Raw genomic sequence first — 26,678 nt, 5'->3', positions numbered from 1 at the left:
TTAGTTCCTGTGTGGTGTCAGTGTAGGGCAGAAGCAGCACAAAGTTATTCTCATGTGCTGCCACTTGCAGAGGTCTCCAGAAGATTAGCAGTGTGAGGCTGTTCAACATCAGGCCATCCTTTCTAAATTCTCACCCCTACCAGGGTCGCTTGTGGCTGGCCTCACCATGTGTACAGGCCAGGAAGAAGACCTAATATAATTTGCTTCCTTTGAGGATTGTCTGACATTGCTAGAATTGTGTGATTCTGGTATATGTGAGTGATCCCATGGCAGTTCATGGCAAAGAGCAACAACACTGTTGTTTACTGTTTCCATTTCAGAATGCAAAGCTGACTGTGATACCTGCTTCACCAGAAACTTCTGCACAAAGTGTAAAAGTGGGTTTTACTTGTACAGTGGAAAGTGCCTTGAAAAGTGCCCTGATGGGCTGGAAGCCAACAACCACACGATGGAGTGCACTAGCATTGGTAAGTCTGGTCCCCATGTCTGCCTGGTTTTCTCATAGGGAAGTGGGATCTGATGAACTTACAATCAGTTACAAAACCAGAGAAGTGCAAATTAAAATATTCTTCATAACAAGATGTATTCTCCAGCACAAAAAATCAAGGTATTTCCCAAGTCTGCCACTTCACAAGAGGCAGAAACTTGGTTGTGTCCCACAAACACAGCCTTGATGCTAAAGGCAATTCTGCCATTGGAAGCACAGCCTGTTTGGTCTGCCCTGAGGTCGAATGACATACATCTCTTACTTGCTCTGTTACAGTGTTATGCGGCACCACTTACATCAAAGGTTCAAAAACCCTGAGTCAGACCCCACATGTAGTTTAAGAAAGATTAAAATACTAATGGCTTTGCTTTAGCTGCCTTGTACTACCTGAGCCTTCAAAGCAAACATGCAACAACATTTTGAAGCTTACCTTTCCAAAGCTAAAGGATAGAAATTAAAATATTAAGGAAGCAGCCCTCCCCTAAAAAAACCCAATCTCCAAAATGGTATATGTGCATGATCACCTGACTTCAGAAAATGAGGATTAAAAAAAAACACTAAATAGGGTGTCACTGACACTGAAGGAGTCAGATTGATGTCATTGTGACTCACTGGCTGTGAAGAAGAGACCTGCTTTTGTATCTTCAGCCTCTGACTCAAAAGCTCCGATTATTCACACAAGGGCAATTTTGGAGGCCACCACACCTAACTCTGCCACCCCTCCAAATGAAATAAGAACATTTTATTTGCCTGTGAACTGCAGTTAGCATTCTCCACCACAGGCACACTGAAGCTGTGGCAGGGTTCAGCTCATTTCAGTACGTTGGCTGTGAATTGTGGTGGCTGAGGGCTGTGAGCTGCAGTGCAAGTGGCAACCTCTTCAGTCAACAGGAACCAGGGAGCACTTAGGCACACTCTGGCCATGATGGAAATCTCCTCCCCCACAGTATCATGCACATAGCTCTCTCTGGCATCGAGTGTTTTGGAGGGCAAGTAATGCAGGAATAAAAATAATGTGCAGTAGTTTGGCATTTTCCTGCTCAAATATGTATTCATTCAGGTGGTAGTGTAGGCTTTTACAGTTTTATTTTCAAGCAAAGACTTTCATTTTTGAAGGAATTTCAAGGGATCATTTTTGTTTCTTGATGGCTGTTTCTAACTGCTGTAGACTCAGCTGCTTTAACAATGAGTCAATCTCAACTAGGAAAAGCCATTTAAAGCTATGGAGTAAAAGCAGAGCCTTTTTGTGCACGTGAAAGCCAATTATTTTAACAGAAATGCTCCAGTGTAACTTGAAAAAATGACCCACATGACAATCCACTGGAGGAAGGTTCAGAGATTGCCTGAAGTCTGTTATATTTCTAGGTTTCAGAAAATTTGGAAGTAAATTCTGGATCTGGAAAAATGTTGACTTACTAATTCCTCCTTATAGTGGGGCTGGAAGTCTTTCATTCTTCAGTGGTGATTTATAATCTCAAGCATACAGTTGGACTTAAATATAAATATTTACTATCTGTTTTCAAGAGAATGATGCTGAGGAGATGGGACGAGCAGGATAGCTATTAAGAGCATATTGTTGTTTCCAAGGTTATTCCCATTTTTTGTTTATGCTGTTTGGACAAGTGTGAAATGACACACCTTCTGACTTCCAAATAGTACAGGATGCACATTCACATCACTGTGGTTTAGAAAGGGTAACCTGCACTGTTCTGAAGAGCTTGAAACCTCACACTGACCCAAATTCTCCTCTGCTTTGCCTGTTTCCAGTTTGTGTATGCTACAGGTGATGGCTCTTTAGATGACCAAAGATACTTGACTTCTAATGTAACATCTTTTGATATCAGTTGGTCCTTTATAACTATTGATTTCCAAATTCAATACCTTTGAGATGAGCTGCGGCATCTTGACCCAATGACTTCACTCACCTTTCACACAGGCATGACCAAAGTTTATTCCACTGAAGCTAAAAGGATTTACACCTCCATCAAACCAAAGCAAACTCAGAACAAACCCCAGTAACTGATTTCATTGAGACCAATTGTGTTGTTGTTGCCTTGTTTCAGGAATGGAATTACAAAACAGCAAATAGAAAATAGTAACTGGCATAATTATTTGACATTATTTTGTGCTGTATATCCTTAACAGTCCCATTTCTGTCAATTCATTGCTGCAATTCACTGCTGATTAGTTCCATTAATTTTTGCCGCCTTTTGGCTGATGCAGAATAAAAATAATGTACCATATGTATTGTGTATACAAAAATATATTGGTCAGGCTCAGTTTGTTTTATGTTTATTTCAGTGCACTGTGAAACTAGTGAGTGGAGTCCGTGGAGCCCCTGCATGAAGAAAGGAAAAACCTGTGGTTTCAAAAGAGGAAATGAAGTAAGGGTCAGAGAGATCGTACAGCATCCGTCAGCAAGGGGCAATCCTTGCCCAGCTACAAGCGAGAGCAGAAAATGTATTGTACAGAGAAAGAGATGTCAGAAGGAAGGAAAAGGTACCAAGTTATCCTCATCATAATATGAGATTGGTATTGTGTTTTTTTTAATAACTCACACCTGAATTCTTAGGGCTCAATTTCAGGCTTCACCAAAGCTGCTATTGACGTGGTATTTTTCGGGCTGGAGAGAACTGTGCCGTTGCCTGCAGTAAATAAAGTCCTAACACTGCTTAAAAATCGTGCTTTGTGTGATCTAGAGAGGACAGGGTGGGCTGGATGGGAAGGCACTTTTTCTCTCAATTCTGTCTGCTGAAAGAGCTGCCAAGATGAAAAGTTGCATGTAGTGCTCAGAACAAAAAGATCCATCATAAAACATGTCCTGGTGGGTGTTGTTTGCTGGGTATCAGGCAGCCAAGTTTCATGCTTCAACAGTGGGATTCCTCCAAACCAATTCCTATTTCATGCTTTCCTCCAAGTAAGACTTTAACTCTTGCAAATGCACTGCTGTGGCTTCTTTCCCACTATGAACTCTTTCTGCTAGCTCTGGCTGAACAACACAGCCTGATGCTTCCATTTGCATCTGCATCATGGAGTCTCAGCATGGGAGAAAGACCACAGTGCTGCATGGCAGACATGGGAAACTCCATTTGGTTTCACCCAAAAAGCAAGACTGTCAGCAGAACTGTCCCTCCATGCAAGGCAACTTGTTGGACTTATGCCCCTCCATAGCAGAGAGAGAATGGCGTCACACGTGTTAAGACGGGGAGATGCTTAAGAAGTCTATGAAATAATAATTTACACAAATTCTACCCAGCAGATACTGTTGTTTGATTATACTCCCCTTCTTGCAGATGGGAAGTTACTTCATCTGTCCTCAGTGAAGCTCCTTTGGTTGACACAGGAATAACTATAGAATATTTCCTCTGCTCCATTTTCTCTGTCCCTTCCATTTCCCCATCTCATGTATTTCTCCCTTTCCTCCCAGCCCTTTTGAGGGTGAGTGGAACAGGTGGAGCAGCTGCCCCTCCATGTGAACATCTGTGAGGCAGCAGTAGCTGCTGGCACCAATAGCTGACTGTTCCACTGTTAAGTGATGGCCAGGGTTGCTGCAGATTACTTATGGAAATGCTCAAGGGGTTTGGAGCTTGTAACCCTTTTGAAGGTTGGCTCATTCCCTGGGATGTACCTGTAATAATGTTATTAGAGAGAGTCCAAAGGAGGACCACAAGGATGGTGAAGGGCCTGGAGGGGAAATCGTATGAGGAGCAGCTGAGGACATTTGGTCTGTTCAGCTGAGAGGAGACCTCACTGCAGTTTGAACTTGCTTGTGAGAAGAGGAGGGGCAGACACTGATCTCTTCTCTATGGTGACCAGACACAGGACCTTAGGGAATGGCCTGAAGTTGTGTCAGGGGAACTTTAGGTTGGATATCAGGAAAAGGTTTCTCATCCAGAGGGTGTTTGAGCACTGGAACAGGCTCCCCAGGGAAGTGGTCACAGCACCAAGCCTGGCAGAGCTCAAGAAATGTTTGGCCAATGCTGTCAGGCACATGGTGTGGCTCATGCTCAAGTCCAGGAGTTAGACTCCATGATCCTTTAGGGTCCCTTTCAACTCATCACATTCTCTGAATCTGTGATTCTGTGGTTATAAGGAGGATCTTATGGACCAGATAGCGACAGGTGACTCCTCCTCACCAAAGAACTGGGTAGATGTACTGATGTGTGGGTGTAGATGTCCCATCCTGCTCCTCCTTGTGTCAGGCAGTGTCCTGCAGAGGTAGAGAGGTGTATCTGCATCAAGGTAGCAGCCAAGACTACTATTTACAGATTCCCTTAAGAAATCCTATAGATTCCTATGTTCAAAACGTCCATGCTTCTGTTCCGACACAGTGGCACAACTTGAAACAGCCTCTCATTAGTCCACTGTAACTGGAGAAAGAGTCCATTTTTTTTTTTCCCTACCAAAGCTTAATCTTGACAGAGATGAAAATGTAGGACTGAACTGTAATTTTGGACTATGAAACTGGGACTTTTTGAGGCGATGATATTGTGTATTTGCTTATAGCAATTTGGCAAACACTTCAGATTGGACAAGACATTTCTCTTTGAGAAATGCCTGCTGTTCCTGTGTAATAAGAACTTTAGAAGAAACTACTCACGTATTTTGCTGTCCATTCTTATTTTATGGGATTTAAGCCAAACCATACTTGAAAAATACTGTGCACCGCAAGAATTCGTTCACAATCATGAATCTTTTTCTTTCCTTCTTTTCTGCAATATGCATAAAGGTGGGGGTTTTTCTTTCTTTTGAGCAAGTCAGTCTATATTCCAGCCTGTTTTATACTCAGTCCCTTCAAAAGTGGAACCTATGCTCCAACTCTATCTGTGTCCTTGGGATTTGTGTGCCTATGTCTGAGAGCCTCTTTTTTTTGTTCTGAAATTCACTTTCTCAGTATTCAAAAAAGTCTTTCTCATTCACATTCGTCTTTTCAGGGAGATGAACTCATTTTATTATTTTTTAAAAATAAAATAATTATTAATAAAACTGAGCAAATTCACATGTAATACATCAGGTTAAAAGGGCTTCAAGGGATGAATTATGGTGACAAGCCAGGAAGGTGAGAATTAAACTAAATTTTCCTTCTGTTCTTACTGGATTCGGGAAACAAAGCTTTCTATCTTAATCTCCAGGCAACATATCTTCCCTACTGCTACTCTCCCTTCTCACACAGAAAGAAACTTCTATTCCCCTTTGAACAATGGAATAATTGCCCAAGAAAGCAAGCCAGGCTCTGTTCTTATGGCTAGCTGTGCTCTGTCAGTGAGTGCAGAAGGAGGTGACAACAGAAACACTTGAAAGGAAAGGGAAAGTAAATAAGTTTGTATTTACTGTTGAGAAATATTGAAAATTATCTTTTGTCTTGTACAACTCCCCATGGGCACTCAGTCATTGCTTTAGAGTTTAGCTCCCATGGCATTGGCCTTTAAAATGTAGCAGCAGACCCAGCAGAGACCAGCAGTGCTGCTAGTCTTTTCTCCATGGCCATGAAGAGAGGGTCAGCTCGGTCACTCTCGGCCATTTCCATGTTGGATGGATGTCTGTGGCTGAGGGAGTTAGAGCAAAGACCACATGATGACGGGGTGTGCTCGTCACAGGGGCCTCAGTGACTTTGCTGGAGACGTTGAGGTCAGCGACAGGATGTTACTCAGTGAAGGCACTGCTATCGCACAGCAGCGAGGACATGTCTCTGGAACAACTACGCAAAACGAGATAAAGCAGATGAAGAAGGGTTTTTTCTTTGTTTGTTTCCATCTGCTGGTGTGTCATTGAAGCTGATGAGACATCTTGCAACCCTTTTTTCCACTCACTGGCTATACAATGATGTTCTACTGTGAGAAGATGGTGATATTTTCAGAATGGATGGAAACAAATGGGAATAACGAGGATACAAATAGCTCAAAGAGCCTAAAAGGTCCTTTTCACTTATTTTAGCACTAAATTAGTTGATCCTAGTGTTATCTGATGATAATTCCCTCCCAACATAGAGGCTCCTTTTGTAGCTCAGTCTCATCCAAACCTCACTGTAATTTATTTCATTATTCTCCTCTTTTAATCCCATGACGGTGAATTCTCTTTAGTCTGCATGACTATATGATATTAAGTTCCAGTTTTCTATTCATCCTTTCTTTTCCTCACACTTTTTGGTTTTTTCCACCAGTGCACTGCACTGTTAGTTTTACCTTCCCACACTTAACACCTTCTTGACTTCTACCCTTTACTGACAGATAAAAATTGAGTCTCATTTCCTGTAGCCATGTCCATTAATGGCAAATGGCAAATAGATGTGCTGGAAAAGCATAACTTTCAGAGCTCTTCAAACACTGCAAATTATCCATCAATATTATTTCTTTGCTTTAATAAATGTGCTCTGGCCTAACACAAGTCCCTTTGCACTGCTGTCTGCAAATGTGTGAGATTGACTTTTACTGGACGAAAGACAAATATTCTGAAATTCCAATATTCTGCATACAAAAGTATTTGTGGGGAAAGAATTGCATGTTTTCATGAGTAATTCTGCCAAGAAGAAGATATTCACCATATGACTTTCTGTTGAGTCCCAAGTAAAGCCCCCCAGAGATCAGACAATTTCACAGGCTTTCGGAGAGCACGTTTTGAAGAGAACAAAAGCACTCACCAAAACTAGTTTTAGTTATGAACAAGGAAGACACCTTAGAAATCTGGGTATCATGTAAGCCAATAGATAGATTACATTGGTTATACAGCTGTAAGCAAATAAATAAATTTCAAGTAGTTCTCGTTCTTATATTGAATTTTTGCACACTGGTGGTGTTTAGATATCCAGAGGACAGAAATAATGTTAACTGTGTCCCATTCTGTACAGATACAGACAAAAGAGAGTTCCTGTCCCTGACAGTAAAAAATTCAAGCATTAGACATGGAGACCCAGGGCGGATAAATGTAGAATAGCATGTTTCTTTTTCACTGTGGAGTGTAGGAATTGTCACCTTGTACAGTCTGAAAGCAGAATACTTTAATGAGAGGAAGAGGGGTAATTTTAGCCAAAATTCAAAAGACCTACAACCCCCTGGAGGCAAGGTAGCTTGTCAGTTAATGGTTTGTGCTGTAAAGAGAATAGAGGCATTATGCTGTGATTTTTTTTTTTTTTAAGTTTACAGCAGGAATAAGAGAGATAGCAATGCCTTTGAGGTGAGAAGTTGACTTCTAGATGCAGACTGGTGAACAGAAGGGAAACAAGGGAACAGGATTTGTTGCTAAGCAGTTTTAATGAGGAAGTGTATAAATTTGGGGTAAATAAAGTAAAATATATGCTATACTGTATGGAATACATGTGAATATAAAACTGCAGGTTTCAGTCAATAGCTTAGAGAACTGAAATTCAGCTAATTTCTGCTGTTTCTTTGTACTAGTTCCTCCATCTCTTATTGCTGTATGTCCACATAATGCTCCCAAACATATTAATCATGTCTGTGGTGTGAGGAGGGACTTTGTAAACAGGATGAGTGTATTTCAAGGGATCCATAGGTCAGCCACAACAAAACAAAAATTGGAGTTGAAAAATACTCATGTCCAATATTAATTTCACCTAATCTTGGCAAAATCAGGGTTAGAGCAGCATTTTGTTGTGTTGATAAACATCTAGTAATGGCTGTACACCAGCTTACTCAAATGAATAGTCTGTCCCTATACACTCCACACTCCAAAGATAAAAGTCACTTCCCAAGGCAATGGAAGCCCACAACACTTCAGTAATTCCTCTGAATGCTATTTTTAAACAAATATTCTTCTAATTAAAAAAAAAAAAAAAGGATGACAATTCTAGATATTTCTGGTATTGACTACTTTTACTTAATCATATTTAAGTCCTAAGCATGGCTATGTGGGAAAGTAAGATACTCCTATCACAGCCCATTCCAAAAGTCACATCCTCTTCCCTCTTGTACAGCTCAGTGGCATTTAAAACAAGAGGGCTGGAGCATGTGAGCTGGGGAGACATCCCAGTACACAGTTCTCTCGTGTAACTGTGAGAGATGGGGTGTCCTGTGTGAAGGTCACTAGTGTGGTTATGGTTAATGACCTTACTCCATGGCAGGTCACAGGACTTCTGAAACCTCAAAATGAGCACGAAGCTAATTACTGCATCTCTGTGTTTACATATTGCATACGCCAATGGGTCCTAACTGTGGCCTTTGCGAGCCTGAGTTACTATAATTGAGGAATCTGTCTTGTGAAGAGTTTGGTTGTTTATTTTCCGTTTGTTGCTGCCAAGAGGGCTTCTCATTTCCTTTCCTTGCAAGGGTTTTGACTCTTTAACTTTAACACATTTCCAGCCTCCAATAGTAGGGTTGCTGAGACCGGGAATCCACTAGTTGCAACACAAAGGGAAATGGCATTGTGGGGATACCCTGAGAAAGGCAGAGCACAGTCAGCACCTGGCTGCCACTGCTGCTGGCCAGCAGACATGGGTACAACCTAGATCAATAGGCTTCACAGAGAAAAATAAGGCTGAAATGAGTCGAAATGATTTGTGAATCTAAAATGTCTAATAGTAGAGGATGTACTGACTCTGGAAATCAAGGGCTGAAAAGGCTGGAAAAAGCTACGTTTAACCTTATAGCATTCTCAAGATTTAATCATAATCAGTTTTGGAAGTTCTACTAAGTTACTACCTGCAAACAGAGACATTAAAATGTGAACCAATTACTAGTAATGCTTCATTTCACTACAAGTATATTTATTTTGTCTGTGCTACTGTGAACACTAAATTCTCATCAAACCTCCTAGTTCTGACAGGCACATGTGAACCACACCAGCAGGTAGCACATCCGTGCTGTGCCTCTGCTGTATGGTACTACACAATGCACACACCCTGTACGTGTGCACCATGCCAAGGTTGTGCTCTCTGAATAATATGCATCCTGATGATGGGACAGGTGAAAATGGTTGTGCCCTCAGATATCAAAATTAGTTTAGGCCCACAGGGTGCTAGGCTGACTTCGTCTCTGTGCTCCTTGGAAGATGTTCACCTTTCCTGCTGCTAGCACCTCTCTTGCCACCTTCTGCCTCCTTCCTGTCCTGGGGCACTTGGGAGCAGTGGGGAGGTGACTCAGATGTCCTGAGGTCCTCTGGAGCATGCTATAAAAAATGTGCTGGGCACTCTGATGATAAAAAGCATCAGCCTCATATTAACAGGAATAGTGTCAAAGCTGAGACAGAAGTGCGTGGTCAATTGTTCCTGTAAGGGAAGTGAATCAGAAAAAAGCTGATTGCATTCTTTTAGTAAAATGTGAACAATGTGAGTGCTGTCCTCCTCAGATCACTAAACCAAATAAGGGATAGAAATCAGCTCTTTTTCTCTTCTGATCTTCCCTTTTGTGCCTCCTTGTGCTCCAGAATTGGCTAGCTGACTATGTTTTAGATGCCAGAGCTTTGAAGGAAAAGCCGAAGGAAATACAAACCTCTCAAGAACCCTTCTTCCTCCTCTTTCCAAAGTATCCGTCAGGCATTCATTCAGCACTAAATTTCCAGCACCTGCCTAAACTCTTCCCTCTTGAAAAAAATGTTTGGGATTGAAAGCTCCAGCTTTAGAAGGTAAAATCCGCATCTATGTCTATTCTGTGAAAGGAAAGCAGACAGAGGTTTGCTTCTTGCCCACAAGGTTCAGATTCACCTTCTGGCTTGTCACCAAACCAGCTGGGGCTATTTCCTCCATAGCAGATTTGGCTGGAGGAGAGGGCAGCTCAACCAGCGTCCTTAAACAAACCCTCCAGTTATGTTGTGCAGACATGCAGGGGCCTTGTCTCTGATCTTCCTCCCTGGCACAGCTGGGAACAACTGTGGCACAACTTATTCATGGCACCTTCACCTGAAGTGACTTCATTTCAGGGAGAGGCACACAGGAAACGGTGGCTTCTCTGTCCCTCTCAGTGCCACAGAGCAGAGACCACATGCAAAACAGCAGTGTTGCATTCTCTCTTACACTTCACCCCTTCCTTCCTCTGCCAGAACATCCTCACATCCCTTTCTTTCTCCCCACACTATCTTCTATCACATCTCACAGTTAATGCTTCTAAAGTCCTCCTCCTAACTCCTAGTGATGTAAGGAGCTTTTCCTGAGGACGTGACATGTTTGTCACTGCTGGAAGAGGAAATGAGGATTTTTCAGGATGTGTGCCACCGTGGGATTGACCCTTTGGAAGACCTCACAGCAATCTCTTTTCTCACATTTGGACAATATTGCTACAATGTAAATGTGAAGGGAGGTGGCTGCTGGGAGCCAGGCCCACCTGGCTCTCACCACCTGGAGATCTAAATCCCTCTCTATTTTGACCTGAGTGTCCTGGAAAGAGGAGCAAATGCAAGAGAGAAGTTTGATAGAACATCTATCAAATTTAGGCCAAGAATGCAAAACATTTGGGGTATGTGAGCAACAGAGTAAATCAGGCAGTGGATGTTTCAAGTCTAATGGCGACACATCCAGCACTGTTTAATCAGCTAAATCCTGGGCTGTGGAACACTTCCATGTATAGCAATGCTGTTATAACACTGCAGTCATGGGCAGCATGGCACTCATTCATTATTGTGTTACAGCTGCCCTTATTTTAAAGGGCCTGATCCAAGACCCACTGAAATCCCATTGACTTCAGAGCACTGTGGATCTAACCGTAAAGCAGGGATTTTCAGCATTCCTCCGTAACAAAGCGAAAACAAAGGAGCACTTTTTGGCCGCTGTTTCTCCTCATCTCTCTGGATATTTGCCTGTTCTTCCCCACCCAGGCAGCTCTGTTTGTTTTTCCCCACCCAGGTCTCTGCATCTCCAGTCTCATTGTCTCTGCTCAGCTCACTCTGCCTGCCAGCTCTGACACCTGATGTAGCTTTTGGTCTGCTTCAGCTGCCACCTCCCAGCTCTCTTTCACTTTCATAAATTTCAAAATGCTATGAAGTTATATTTGCTGCCATGACTTTGTGTTATAAAGGTCCAAGGGAGCTTCAGAACATTCCCAATGAGATGATAACATCCAGTGTTATTCTCAGAGATCGTAAAGATCGGGAGAGAGGTTGTGGGAACTTCTATGGAAGATTTTTAAGGAGGTTAGACAAACAATCATCAGAGACAGCCTAAGTATAGTAGTTCAGCTTCATAGACTAGTAAGCGACTAGATAATGCTCTGATAAGCATGTATAAAATGGCTACAAAATTTCCACAAAACTTTTTCTTGCCTGTTGCCTTCTGCAAGACTCGCACAAAGAGACAGCACAAATCCAAGTATCTCTGTCCCCTGACATCTGTATAAGGGCCTCCTGCGTCGTTTACCAAGCTCAGACTTTCCTTTGGGCCTGAGTCAAAGAATTGAAATCAACTTTTCTTTCATTTTGTCCAGTTTAGTCATTTGCATTGCTGAGATATCTGTTCATGTTTCTCTTTGCATTCATCAGCCTTGCATAATTGTTACAGGAAGAGTACAGGGCTGGATTTTCTTGCTAATTTACCAGAGATATAAGCTCTACCAATGAAGGTATGTCTATTTTAAGAGCAGATGAAGATATGGTCCATGAGGGGCATATTGCTGTATGATTAGGCCTGAAAAAAATCAGGACAGATGCAAACAAATATTATTTTTCAGTAGTTTTTTTTGAAGTAATTTTGCAGTGGCAAAAAATTAATTGAAGTAATTTTGCAGTGGCAAAAAATTAATTATTACATTAATAATTTTAAAATGTGGTGGCCATGTAAGATTCAGAAAAAGCATTTTCTAAATTTTCTAATTTTAGTCCCTTGAAATTCAAAATGATAGCAAAAGAATTAACTGGTGTTCCACGAGTGAAACATATACAGCTGACATTAAGGTCAGAATTTGACAATTAACTGTGAGGATTTCCTATTGTTGTTTTGGTTTACAAGCAAAATGACCCAGTAATTAAATTTCTCAGTTCTAATGTAATCCTCCCCAATATCTATGGCAAACAGTAGCCCCAGTATAAAGATTTACAGCTACAGTTATGTCCCTGCTTTGTTCTTGAGCATGTATTTACTTCTGCCCATTTGCTTTCTGAAATTCTCTCTCATTTGTCATCTGAAGAACTCCGTTTAAAAGGAAAACAGGCTTCAGACATGAAACACAGCTACATTCCTGAAACATGAGATGAACAACCTTTAATTCACGCAACCTTTCATTTACAGTAATGTTTAATGGATGGGCTGGTTTCATTATGGACAATGCCTCTCCCTGTCATTAGCCTGCAGAGAGGTCTAAAACTCTTAAGCATTTAAAGGAGCTCTGTTTCAGGCTCTGTGTTCCCTCCTCCCCTCCTTCCTCCGCTCCCCACCACCCCTTCTGACTGCCCTTGTTCTAAGTGCATAATCTAAATGCTGTACTCTGCAAATTGCACTTATTGCTGGCTTCATGCTTAGAAGAACCCTTCTGAACATATTTTATACAAACCCTAACAAGGTCAAAGTTGGAAAAATCTCAGCTGGTGGACTTGGATCCCATGAGCTAGTGACCATTTATAATTAATATTAATGAATGGCAGATGACAGATGTTTATTGCTTAAGTAGAAATGTGCATTGCTAAACCAGAAGGATTTAGTTTAAATCCAGAGGAACTGACTTTATTTCTTGTACGGATGTGGGTGGTGGTGGGGAATGCCAGTGGGTGATCCAGCCCCTACTACCTTTAAGTATGAGCATGGAAACAATACTTCTGTAAAGAAGGGTCCTGAGCTCTCTATTTGAAGTACAACATTTGGTCCTTCAAAACATTAATTGAAGTAAGGAGGACTCTCTGTGCACTTTGGCAGCTCTGATTTGCAGAAGTAGTGGGTTTTATCCATAGATTCTAAAGCACCACAATTAAGGAACTCTTATCTCTGATTTACACTTGTGAAACCTGAGGATGTCATATCAAGATCGTATTATAAAGAAAAAAATTTTTGTCAGTGAGACAAAGGATCACATTCCCAGGCACAGTATATTTTTTGTTGCTGAATTTTTCCCATAGTGGTCTTAAATTAAACTAAGCTATGATGGATAAATCTCTCAAGTTTAAATGTTACATAATGGAAGATGTAATATAGAGATGGAAGAGTCTCTGTAAATACCTCTGAATACTTAAGGCTGATGGAACCTCTGGTTTTTATCTGAAAGCAACTCACTCTTTCACAGCACATAAATTAACTTCCTGGACATAGAGACATCTTGGGTAACATTTTCAAAAGTACAAGTACAATTTTAAGTAACATCTTAGAGTTTCTGGTTGAGGTTGAAGTAAGAGTCTATTTGTTCTGAATTCCTTGGACAAAGCATCCTTCTCCTTATAGGATCTTGCTACAGTATGTGTGCACCAACTATTTGCCATTTTCTTGCCCCTGAGATTTCTACACTTCTGTATTACACGGTCTGTAAAGTGTTTCTGAGTATGCCATTCCAGACCCTGGCAAAATATTATTGGGTTTATTGGCTACAGGGTTGGTCTCAGATGTTCTAAAAAAGTGCCAAAGGAGCCTCTAACAAAACCAGGTGGTGCACAAATCTGTAGAAATAGTGAGTGGTTTCTCCTTTTGGCTAAAGCAAAAGTTCTCAGAGCAGGCAGGAAAGTGATTAGTTACTCAGTTTGAAAGAGAATCACGCATATCTGGTGATTAGTGTATGGTGGGCTTCTTCATATGGAGGCAGGAGGCAGCTGGAGAGAGAGAGGCTGTTGGTGCCCACAGTCCCAGTTTTTCCCAGAGAGGCTAGAGGAAGTCCTGACTTGTAGCAATACATTGTTGTACTGAAAATATCACTTACTGAACTTTTGCTTCAGGTTCCTTAGAAGCTTTCTGGCATTCCAGCAGTTTAGCTCCAGTAGCCAGCCCTGATGTATGGGCTGCCTACACACCACTGGAACACCTAGGACTGTTACCAATTTATCAGCACTGCTGTAACACTGTTAAGGCACCAGCCAAGCCCCAAGTAGAAAAATAAGACATGCAAGTTCTGCTGAACAGCTACTGTGCACTGCTGTCAGGATCTGTGTGAGACAGGACACAGGGCAAATCTCTCAATGGAGGTGGATCAGGTATTATAGACCTTCCTTAGCACTTGGGGGTGCTCTGTCATGAGAAGCTGCTTTCTTATTTCACTGGGGGCTGAGTCTCCTCCAATCTTTGGGCCACGTGGCCTCATCTGCATCCAATCTAACCAGCATGGCAGTCAGTTTGTAAAGTATCCTAAGTGAAGTGCACATCAGTGATGCACTGTCACATGGCACAATCATTCTTCACATTCCACTTCCAGCTACTCATAAAGCTGGCTGCTCACTCCAGTGTGCAAAGCTGTGTTACTACAAAAAGCTCTAAATGCACAGTTCATCCTCAGAGGGATTTAAAAAGAATAAACTTATCACATTCTTGAGGAAAAAAAAAAGAAGGCAAGACAGCCTGGATAAAATTCACATGGACAATTCCTATCTGTGATTCATGTTAAATTGAAGACTTACGGGCAATATTAAAGCATTTGCATTCAAGTTATTTTCATGCATATCCACTTGGAAATATTTTTAAAATATTTTATAGGCCTTAATTTCCCAACGAAATGGAAAATACCAGATTACCAAAGTCATTATATTTCCCAGAAACTTTTTGATTTCAATGAAGTCCCAGTGGAAAGTAGGCAGGTTTTTGAAGCAACTTTGCCTTTGTGTTAGGTTTCTGACTAGTATCCTTCCAGCTCGTCCATCGGGTTGTCCTCTGGCAACCCACCCAGCAGGCTGACAAAGACTCAACAGCCTAAAAACCTGAGATCCCTTTGGCAATTTGGTTATCCAAGATTCCTGAGCTTCCTTGGGCTAACTTCTGAATCCTTTTGGCATATAAATTCCCTATGCCTTTTTCAGAGGCAGCCCAAGAGTCTTCGTGATCCCAGTATCCTTTTCCACAAGCTTCTCTCCACCCAGTAAACTGCCAGGTATTCTCTCAATAGGTGAGAAAAATTCTTCAGAAACATGGGGAGATGGCCAAAGTGAAATCTCATGTCACCCTTCTTGAGAGGGAACCTGTGAAGTCTCTGATCCACATGACACTTAGAAGCCTGACCTGTCATTTTAATCAACGTGAAAATGTATTTGGAAATACTGGCACTACTTAGAGAGGAGAAGATCAATGTTTTGGCCAGCTGAAATAGTACACACACACTGGAGACACAAAACAGAAAGAGACAGTCAATTTTCAACACCTTGATTTGAAAAGTATCCTTGAAAGCAAATTCTCCCTCCATTTACACCAAACACCAACCTTGGTGACCTCCGTGTGTTTGAGCAAATATAACACAGAGGGCAGAACTGGACCTTTGGTGAATTTTAAGAAATAACACCCTGCCTCTGTGCTGATGGTTTTGCTGAATGGATCCATCAGGAGCTGCTATCCCCCTGCATGTTACCTGCTGCTGACAGGCTGATCCATCTGTTCAGCTGGCCTGGGGTGCACAGGGACTCCTGCCTACCTGTCAGCACAGGTGTCACCCCAGGCAGAAATGCAAACAAACGATGCTCAGAGTGGAGGGGACAAGTGAACCGTGCCGAGAGGGGCCAGAGGTTCATCCTGTTGACTCCTAGTCTTCCTTTACCTTCCTGGCATATCAGAAAAGTTAAGGAAATGTAAGGAGGGGAGCTCCAGGGGGAGCGTATAGCTGCACTGATGCCAGCAAATGAAACAGTGGAAGATGCCCAGGCTCCCTGATCCTGGTTGGAGCAGGAGCTGCTGGCCTGATCCAAGTGTTGGAGTCAGCACTTGCAAATGCCTCCAGATCTGTACTCAACCACCAGTATAGCCCAGTTTTGAGCCATGGTCACTAATGGAAATAGGCATTCACCCAGACATTGGGATCATATAAGTATCATCTGAATTAACAGGTTCCATTGAGGCAACCAGTTTAGGTAAAGCCAAGGAAAACATCTTTTCTCACTTATCCCTCCCTTCAGAGACCACCAAGCACAAATTTGAGTACTAAAGAAACAAGTTTCTTTGTGTGTTTTCTCCATTTTACTATTGTACTAGAAAGAGTTTAAATGTCTGCTGAGGCACTAGCATCTGTCTCTTATCACATATAACTTTTCTTGATTATTTCTAGAGCAGCAGACTAAACATGCAACTCTGACATAATGCAGCATCACATTTTTATTCTGGTTTGTTCAAAAGCCTGCACCAGCTGAACTAAGTCTCTAAAAAGGACTATATTTAAGACCTCAGTCCAAGCTAACGCGAGGACTTGGATTATTGGTGACTAAAAGGAAAACAAGCTATTAGAGATTTTTCCCAATATTCTGATGCTTCAACAACAGGGTAAGGGCTTTTGGTACCAATCATTATTCCCAGTTTTTTTACTGGTTCCTGATTCCCTTAGTCTTAAAAGAGACCTATCAAGTGGATTTGGACACTCATAACCTTTTTACCTCTTTTAGGAGAGCTGCAAAAACCCAATCCCATTCAGAAGTCATCGTTAAAAGTCTCAAAGGAAAAAAATGCCAGTTTCCTAAATACCAGCATGGTCTATGTCACTTCCTGTCCTAAGGAATGGGGAGTGATTTTCTGCTCTGCTAAACAGCCATTACTTTTCTGTCTTTGTAAGCTGTGCTCAGACTTTATAAGCTGCGGGTTCTTATAAGATGAAAACTGTTATGTAATTACAAAATTGGTGTTGTTAGCACATTAGTCCTGATTAAAACAAGGCTGCTAACAAATTCCCTTAGTCCCAACAGACAAGCATGAAGGAAATAAATCCCCACAAGCTCTGGTTTGAAGAGACAGCAGTAAATGTCTCCACAAACAGCAAACAGAGCTCATTATAGGAATCCTCCTGCTCTGGCTGCTTCTTTCACTGAAGGACATTCTATTTTCCGGCACTGGCAATGTCTTTTCTATGGCACAAGAAAAGCACATCCAAACTGCTTCTATTGCAAGAGATCATCACAAGCTAGGGACTTTCCCTAAGCCTTGCTTCTGAGCTCATGGGTGTAGCGGTGTAATTTCCCAACCAGCTGCAGAAGAAATGATGTCTTCTGACTTCCCATACACCTAACAGGACTCAATTTTCTCCTTATCTCCTATAGCAACAAAACCTGGCATCTCCTGTCTTGGCGTAGCTAATCTGGTCAGCCTCCTCCCATTCCTCTCTGCCTGCTTTATGCAAACGACTGTGGAGCAGGCCTGAGCTATTTCTGTATTTGGAAACAACATTCTCATTCCTGCTAATGTGCCTCTTTCAGCGCTGTTCTTGCAAGGATGTTACACACACAATGTAAATAAGAACATTTTTCAAGTGAATGCAATCTAGTAGTCCAGATCCTATTTTTGGAGGCAAATGAACCTCAAGAATCCTCATACAAAGACATCCAAAGTCTATATCTAGAGAAGTATTTCCATTTTTAAGAGGAGACAGGACATGTAAGTAAAAGTTGATCACCAAATCCCATAATACAGTTGCTCGACCATAACTATCAATAGTGTTTGAGGTATAGAATCATTGTAGAATAGCAGGATGGTTTGGATTAGAATGGACCTAAAAGATAATCTAATTCCAACCCCCTGGCATGGGCAGGGACACCTCCCACTAGACCAAGTTTTTGAAGCTACATCCAACATGGTCTTAAACACTTCCAGGGACGAGGCAGCCACAGCTTCTCTAAGCAACCAGTTCTAGAATTTCTTCCTAAGATCTAATCCAAACCTACTGTCTTTCATTTTAAAGACATTTGCCCTTGTCCTATCACTACTTGCCTTTGTCAAAAGCCACTTTCCATTTTTCTTGTAGGCTCTCTTCAGGTGCTGGAAGGCTGCAATTAGGTCACACCAGAGCCATCTCTTTTCCAGGCTGAACAATCACAATTCTCTCAGTCTTTCCTCATATGAGAGGTGCTCCATCCCTCTAATCATCCTGGTGCCCCTCCCCTGGATTTGCTCCAATATGTCCATGTCCTTCCTGTGCCTGGGACTCCAGAGCTGGATGCTCTGCAGTATCCCAGGTGGGGTCTAACGAGAGGGGAAGGGCAGAATCCCCTCCCTTATCCTACTGCCCACTTTGCTTTCGATGCAGCCCAGGACACATTAGACTTTCTGGGCTGCAAGCTCACATTGCTGGGTCATGTCCAGCCTCTCATTCACCAGCACCCCCAAGTCCTTCCCAGCATGGCTGGTCTTGATCTGTTCATGCCCCAGCCTGTACAGATACTGCGAGTTGCCCCAACCCAGGTGTAGCACCTTGTACTTGGTCTTGTTAAATCTCATGAGATTCCCATGGACCCACTTTTTGAGCTTGTGCAGGTGTCTTAGATTATCTAAGATCACCACATAGAACTGTGGATATGACACATGCCTTAAGATCTATATCCATCTGGACTGGTCTGGGAAACCATGTAGGCTGTTGTCATGCATCTCAACAGCAGGAGAAGAGAGGTTTGCCCAAGTTACTTGCTCCTTGAATGTCTTTGCACCTTAGCTCCATTAAAATTTTTACCTATATTCTCTTCAGCAGCTGGGGCATCTTCAGCAGTAAGGCAGGCCAGGAAATGCACTAAGTCATGTAGCATCCAGATTGTTCTGAAGTTGTTGACTCTCACACTCCAGTTACCCAGAAATCTAGTGATTATAAAATAGCTAGGGAAAAAGTTATGCTGTTTAAACTTCAAAAAGACATACCAGATGATTCAGCCACTTGTGGCTTGGGAATGAAAGGAGAAAGTCCATTGCATCACTGGGCAGCCAGGGGTTTGGAGGATTGTTATCTTGGCAAGTAGTGAGAGTACATGCTACAGGCTATGTTCCAGAAAAAAAATGTGTCACTTTTCTTGAAAATGAGAATGATCTACTCATTTGCATAATATGGCATGACAGTATTGTTGACAGAGCTATAGTAAGAGAGTTCAGAGCCTGGGGCATGCTCCTCTTCTCGGCTTCTTTGCTCAGCATGGGTTTTGCATCATGCTGTTGCTGTCCAGGTCACATCATGAGGAACATATTACAGACTTTAGCTTAAGAGGACTAAAAATGCCTCTGAGAAGGGTGTGGACAGGTGGGAAGGAGAGCAACATGGTGTGGTGGCACTTAACCCTCAAGTTTTGTCCTGTATCTCGTGGGGTACAGAGGGATTGGGACACTGACACTCAGTGCTCCAGTAGCCAGGAAAGCTCCAAGACGTCAGATAAGGTTGTGAGGGGTGTGAAAGAGCACTGTGGCACATTACAGCATTGGCTTGCGGTCTTTTATTACAGCTCTTCAGCTTATTACAGTGTAGTGGGGAGGATTTGTGGTCCGTGGTGACAAGCACAGTAGAAGCAGAGGGACCCTTCCAGAGAGGGCCCTATTACATCAGTGCCTGCAATCCCAACAGGAGCAGTTCCATGACTCCTCTTGCCCCTTCTCCTCTCCCACGGTAAATTTCTTCACGGGAGTGATGAAGGAAATACAACTATCACAATGTCTGATGCCAGATTCTCACCCTTCTGAGGTTTCCATGTGGCCTACCCTGTAACACCTCCCTCCCTGCCCAGCAAAGTGAAGCAGTTTGCACAATCAGGTTTTATGTCTACCTATGGTGTTTCGGGACTTTAGCACCCAAGTTCCCTGTAATAATTACAGCTGAATATAATAGGTGGGACTCAGTGACAATGCTTAAAGCAGATGAAATCTGTCACCTGTGATAGTTAATTCATGTCAGTCATGATTTTCTAAGTGTCTGTCACACAGAGCTCTTGAATACCAAGGCCTCCCAATGCTTCATGGCCAATGCTTCCTCTCTGTAATCCATAAAATAAAGTCATAGATCTAGTGGAAATACCACATCTGATGAGACAATGCAAAAGCTCCTCTGAAATACCCTGGCTTGTGTATGTATAGATGTATTCAGACATGAATTGCATAATACAAACACAGGAATTTCTTTGACCTGGGGCTATAAAATATATTAACAAGAACTCAGCATCTTGAATCTGATTAGACATGTAATTATATTGTTATCCAAACTAATTTCATGTCTGCATTTAATTTGAACTACTGCACTTCTCAAAATTATAGCAAGTCTCTAGATTTTCTTCAGTACAGAAATTTGCAATTATTAGACTCAGCAAAGTATCTCCTGTGTACCAGAAAACTCATTGGACAGTGCCTGCAGACCAATTCTTCCAGTACAGCTGTTTGTACAAAGTTTTCATTCCAACATAAAAGCTATCTTTGACACCAAATAATTATTTTATTGCAATATATATTGCAAGTATGATACATTTGTAACACAATAGTTGTTATATATAACATCAGAGAAGTATTACAATCTCACGAATGCTTCTCTGATATGACATATTTTGTCTTCATAAGCAAAACAATCTATTGGAAAATGTTTCATTATCTCCTGTCTAGAAATACTTATCTTGTGGGGGTTTTGGGAGGTTTTTTGGGGTTTTTTTGGGGGGGTGGTTTTTGTCTGTTTGGGGTGTTTTGTTTTGGGCTTTTGGGGGGGTTGTTTGTGGCGTTTTTGTTTTTTTTTTTTTAAATTTTGAACAGTTTTATTGAACCTATAATAGAAATAAATGTTCGTAACGTTAGCGCATCCCAGTAAGAATTGCGTGACCCAGCGGGAGAGTTCACCCGCAGCCAGCCGGCAGAACACTAGGAAGGGCACGGGAATGTCTCCTGCAGGCTCCCGAGGATGGGGCTGCAGGGAAGGGCACGGGAATGTCTCCTGCAGGCTCCCGAGGATGGGGCTGCAGGGAAGCAGAAGGGAATGGCTCCTGCAGGCTCCCGAGGATGGGGCTGCAGGGAAGGGCACGGGAATGGCTCCTGCAGGCTCCCGAGGATGGGGCTGCAGGGAAGCCGAAAGGAATGTCTCCTGCAGGCTCCCGAGGATGGGGCTGCAGGGAAGCCGAAGGGAATGGCTCCTGCAGGCTCCCGAGGATGGGGCTGCAGGGAAGGGCACGGGAATGTCTCCTGCAGGCTCCCGAGGATGGGGCTGCAGGGAAGCAGAAGGGAATGGCTCCTGCAGGCTCCCGAGGATGGGGCTGCAGGGAAGGGCACGGGAATGGCTCCTGCAGGCTCCCGAGGATGGGGCTGCAGGGAAGCCGAAAGGAATGTCTCCTGCAGGCTCCCGAGGATGGGGCTGCAGGGAAGCCGAAGGGAATGGCTCCTGCAGGCTCCCGAGGATGGGGCTGCAGGGAAGGGCACGGGAATGTCTCCTGCAGGCTCCCGAGGATGGGGCTGCAGGGAAGCAGAAGGGAATGGCTCCTGCAGGCTCCCGAGGATGGGGCTGCAGGGAAGCAGAAGGGAATGGCTCCTGCAGGCTCCCGAGGATGGGGCTGCAGGGCAGGGCACGGGAATGGCTCCTGCAGGCTCCCGAGGATGGGGCTGCAGGGCAGGGCACGGGAATGGCTCCTGCAGGCTCCCGAGGATGGGGCTGCAGGGAAGCAGAAGGGAATGGCTCCTGCAGGCTCCCGAGGATGGGGCTGCAGGGAAGCAGAAGGGAATGGCTCCTGCAGGCTCCCGAGGATGGGGCTGCAGGGAAGCAGAAGGGAACCTGCAGCACCCGGAGCAGCCCGCCTGCCGCGGAACGGCGGCGCCCCCTCGCGGGCAGCGCCGGCACTGCAGCACAGCCCGGGGAAAAGGCACCGAAGCGCGCACAGAAAGAGAGGTCCATAGGCATAAAATGTTGCATGCTTTAACCCGGGAGAATTTTCTAGCGAGAAGATTCTTCGTAAATGAAATTGGAATTTTGGGAGAGTATTTTCCTCCAGGTTATGTTATTGCATCGTTTACTTATTTGCTGAGTTCCAGTTTTAATAATGGCCTTGCATTGTCATCTTTTTCAAAGGTGAAGTAGTTTCATAGAAACATAGAATGGTTTGGGTTGGAAGAAGCCTTAAAGGTCATCTAGTTCCAACCCCCCCTCCCCAAGGGCAGGAACACCTTCCACCGGACCAGGTTGCTCAAAGCCCTATCCAAACTGGCCATAAACACTTCCAGGGATGGGACAACCACAGCTTCGCTGAACAACTTGTTTCAGTGTCTCACTACCCTCACAATAAAGAATTTCCTGCTAACATCTAATCTAAATCTCTTCTCTTTTAGTTTAAAACCACTCCTATCACTATCTGTCCATAAAAAGAATAGTTCTTCATCTTTTTTATGAGCTCTCTTTAAGTACTTAAAGGTAATCTCTTATTCAGAGATGAACTTGTAAATGTAATGGTCCACGTAATTTTTGCACTTTTCATTTCACAGATAGCCAAAAGCACACATTTCCAATGAATTTCCACAATATCTGGTGCCCAGTTCAATATGATGCTATGAACTAGGTTTCAGCAAGTAGAAGAAAGAAGAAAAAATATTCAGGAACAAGCCTCTGGGAAGAAGAGAGAAGGGATATGAACAGGGAGGGCAAAGTACACAACAATGAGGCTCCACCTATATCCCAACATTAGCAGAGAACTGCTGGTAGAATCTTCTCTTGGGTAGAATCTTCTCTTCAACTGAAACAAGGACTGTCTGGGAGCAACATTATACTGTAATGTAAAAATTCCCATTTTTAAAGATAGTAGTGAAAGGAACTAAAGACCAGCAAAGATTACCCTTCTATGCTATATTGCTTTACCATAACAGCACAGGTCTAGAGAGCAGATCTTTTCACAAATGGCAACAGAATGGAGGTGGTAGCATTAAACCATGTACAAAACTGCACAGAGGACTCCCAAATAGCTATCCTCAGAGTAGAAGAGAATTAGGACTCAGTTTTAAGTCTTTTCCAGAGGTCAGTTTTCCTTGTTACTTGTAAAGACACCAGTCTGATTAAAACAGAAATAGTAAAGCCATGCCTAGATAAGTCTCTAGTTAGACAAAGATATCTTATTCTTAGTATATTCACACACATATAAATACATACATCCTGGTCCACAACTGAATGGTAAACCATGACATGTCATTCCAACATAGTTAAAGAACTGTGGCTGGGAAGTCACAGCTGAATGATTTTGGCTAATCACCAAGTGAGTAATGTCAAACACTGAATGTCTGGACAGTTTCCATTCAAGTAACATTTCATCTTGGGCCAACTGTATTTACAAACCACTGGAATGAAATCCCATACTGTCATTTATCCATTAGTAAGAGACAGCATTACAGCTGGGTAAGACACAGCCTTACTTCTGCATGGAGCTCTCCCAGTTCTCCCAGTGGTGGTAGCTCTTGCTGAGCCTCCCATGCCTGTTCTGCAGGTCTCCCCTGCTCACCTCTGCACATCTTAGATGGCATTGACAAATTCAGAGAGGGATTCTGCAGTTCCATTGGTGTATATTCAGGTAATCTTTGGTTCCCTGAAATATAAGGTGTCATTTTACATTTAAAGTTTTATTGCATGTCTCAGAAACTACAAATGACAAAGGCAGATATTTGTCCCTACTTGATTTAATGTGCATATCTAAATCTTCCTGTGCTTTCTGATCCCAGCCAGTGATAAAGAATGGAGAAGCTGTAAAATAATCTCATAGGGCTACATAACAAGTAGATGATACAGCATATTCTCATATCTTGGTCTTACTTCTTGCTTTCTGCATTCTCTCCACCTCCTCTGAATCTGTCTCCCTTTATCTGACCTGCATCTCCTTGGAGTGTTATCTGTTCTTGTAATGAAGCCAATTCCCCTGCACCTACTCCCTCACTGTGGCATAATCCTATAGAGCCCAGTGAGACATCAAAAAACCCCCATCTTTGGTTTTGAGGCAGGAATGGGCAAAATTCCCTGCATTCAGCACCCTCAACAGCAAAAGCTATTGCCAGATTTGTGAAACTCCCCCTACACCAGTGTAGGAAAACCAGGATTATGCCTATTGGTATTTAAAAACAAAAAGTGTTCTTTCTCTAACAAAGAAGGATAATTCCAGTGAGGTTGCCTTTGAAGATATCATTGGGATTCATCTAACCAGAGGTGAATTTCAGCTGCATAGTTTAGTAGTTCCTCACAGATAAGAAAATCTAATCTGTTTTAGGCTTGTACGTACTTACAAGTTGAAGCCAATGCCATTCCTGCACGGGTTTGTAAACCAAATAGAAGAAATAGAATCATAGAATCACAGAAATTTATTGTTTGGAAGGGATCTTTGAAGATCATCCCTGCCGTGGGTAGCAACATCTTTCACTAGATCAGGTTGCTCAGAGCCCCATCAAGCCTGGCCTTGAACAATTCCAGTGATGATGTATCCACAACTTCTGTGGGCAACCTGTTCCAGTGCCACACCACACACAGCATAAAGAATTTCTTCCTTATATGCAAGCATAAATGCACTCTATAATAGCATAAATGCACTCTATAATATCATCTCCATAGCCAATACACAAAGTTTTAATGCTCCTAAGGGGACAAGGTACTTTATTGGAGAGATCTGTAGCAGCAACAAAATCCTGATCATCTTACCTTATTTAAAGCAAAAAAGCTCTTGAATACCTAATTTTGTTATAATTGTCTAAAAGTTTGACTTGAGACACCACATTTTAGTCTGAAGACCATCACATACTGTGCCAGAGCAGACACTTTGCCATGGGATTCATGTTGCAATACCAAGAATCCCCTGGGACGCAGGCGTGGTGATTGGACATTTCCAAATACTAATACTAGTGTCCAGCTCCTGATGGGAGGTGCTAATCCAGGGCTGTTTTCGCAGTTTACAGCAAAGTGAGGGACTAAGATGTTGCAATAGTCTGAGCAAATCTTCTAATGTGCCATCATTTTTTTCAGGGAAAAAAAATAGGGAGGAGAAAAGAAAAAAATCCAACAAAGATGAAAGCAAGGAGACAAGACAGGAAAGCAAAGGGCGAGCAGCCCGAAGACAAAACCGAGAACAGAGGGAAAACAACAACAAAACGCAGCCGAAGAAAAGGAAAGCCCCAAACAAAGAACAGGACCTGGCACCAGCTGACACTGCACATTAATGGCCCTCCATGATTGTTTAAGTCTTATGATGCTGCTATCTCTACCAGATCGCCCTGACAGGTGTTCCAACCATTCAGGCCGCAAATGGACAATGCTACCAGTTATAATTAAACTTTAAACAACATTCCAAATACTTCCTATATTCTCCAAGCAACCATAGTTTATTAAAGAGATTGACATGAGCCAAGGAAAAAAAACCTAAAGATGGGATACTTTAAAACTGTTATATTATATGCTTCCATGCATCTGTAAAAGGCAATTAAGAAATTTTGTATATATTAATAATAGGGTATAAAATATAGCAATATAATAATGAATGACATTCAGATGAACAATGTTCTTTTTCTTTGTAAAATATTTTTCAAGTTATTGTTTAAGTATGAGGCAAGAGATATGTCTAAATCAAAGACAAAAATAGTATCCCTTCATATATTGTACATAATTAAGAGAAGGAGGAAAACATTTCTGAAGAGCCAGTAGGAGCCCAAGGTTTTACAACCTCTGGTGGAGCAGGATGGGATTGCCCAGTGTTTTCCTGGTCCATGCCCCAGACATGGGTGAGAAACACCAGAAGAAAGCCAGCAGGGCTCCAGCTGCTGAGGGATAAGAAGCAGAAGCATCTGCAGCTTTGAAGACAGAATCCCTGAGGCAGAAGGCAACTGAGCTGAGCTTGAATAACACTCTTATCTGTGGACAACACGATGTTTTCTGGTCTCAACAGTGGTACCGTGTGTGCTGTTTTATGCTTTTTATACCTATGTGTAACTTAAGTCTACATTTCAAATCTTCTGGTGAATGACAAATCGTATTTGTAGGAGACAATGTTGAGTTAATAAAAACCAGAAAAATAGATCATGTAAGTATGTGTTTTTCACAGTGATGGTGTCACTTTTTCTACTGGGGAAGGGAATAATTTCATAGCTTCACAGACGGAAGAGGACACAACTTACATCCATGCTGTGCATCTAGCAAAAGAGTATCTACAACAATAAATTTATAGAACTATAGAAATTACAAACTTCTGTCCAATTTTATTTAAATTCCTATTTTGGTTCTTCTCTCTGACACAGCAGAGGTGAATACCTCCACTGCTCAGAGGGCAAACTAAATCCTGCAGTACCATTCTGGGTATGTTAGAGGCTTGAATGGCCCAACAGTGAAACACAGGTTATGCTATACACTGACTTGTAGCTCAGAAATTGACTTTTCCTTTAGAGAAACATATTGAGGAACCAACATTCCTGACAGTATGTGCTCTGTTGCCATAT

At 42.5% G+C, this 26,678-nt stretch overlaps 1 protein-coding gene across 1 annotated transcript in view; it reads left to right on the top strand.

Annotated features, from left to right (window-relative positions):
- The window catches only part of RSPO3 (R-spondin 3), a 61,689-nt gene extending 35,429 nt beyond the window's left edge, over positions 1 to 26,260 (top strand). Inside the window, exons 3-5 of the mRNA XM_085056019.1 lie at positions 321 to 467; positions 2,789 to 2,986; positions 25,216 to 26,260. Coding sequence (XP_084912145.1) covers positions 321 to 467; positions 2,789 to 2,986; positions 25,216 to 25,409 — 539 coding nt within the window. The 3' untranslated portion in view covers positions 25,410 to 26,260. The remainder of the gene's footprint in view (positions 1 to 320; positions 468 to 2,788; positions 2,987 to 25,215) is intronic.
- Positions 26,261 to 26,678: the final 418 nt, after the last annotated feature.

The sequence above is a fragment of the Lichenostomus cassidix genome, chromosome 3, assembly GCF_008360975.1.
Source record: "Lichenostomus cassidix isolate B80296 chromosome 3, HeHo_3.0, whole genome shotgun sequence".
Classification (NCBI taxonomy): domain Eukaryota; kingdom Metazoa; phylum Chordata; class Aves; order Passeriformes; family Meliphagidae; genus Lichenostomus; species Lichenostomus cassidix.
Note: the sequence above shows the minus strand (reverse complement) of the source record. Positions and strands in the feature narration are given on the sequence as shown.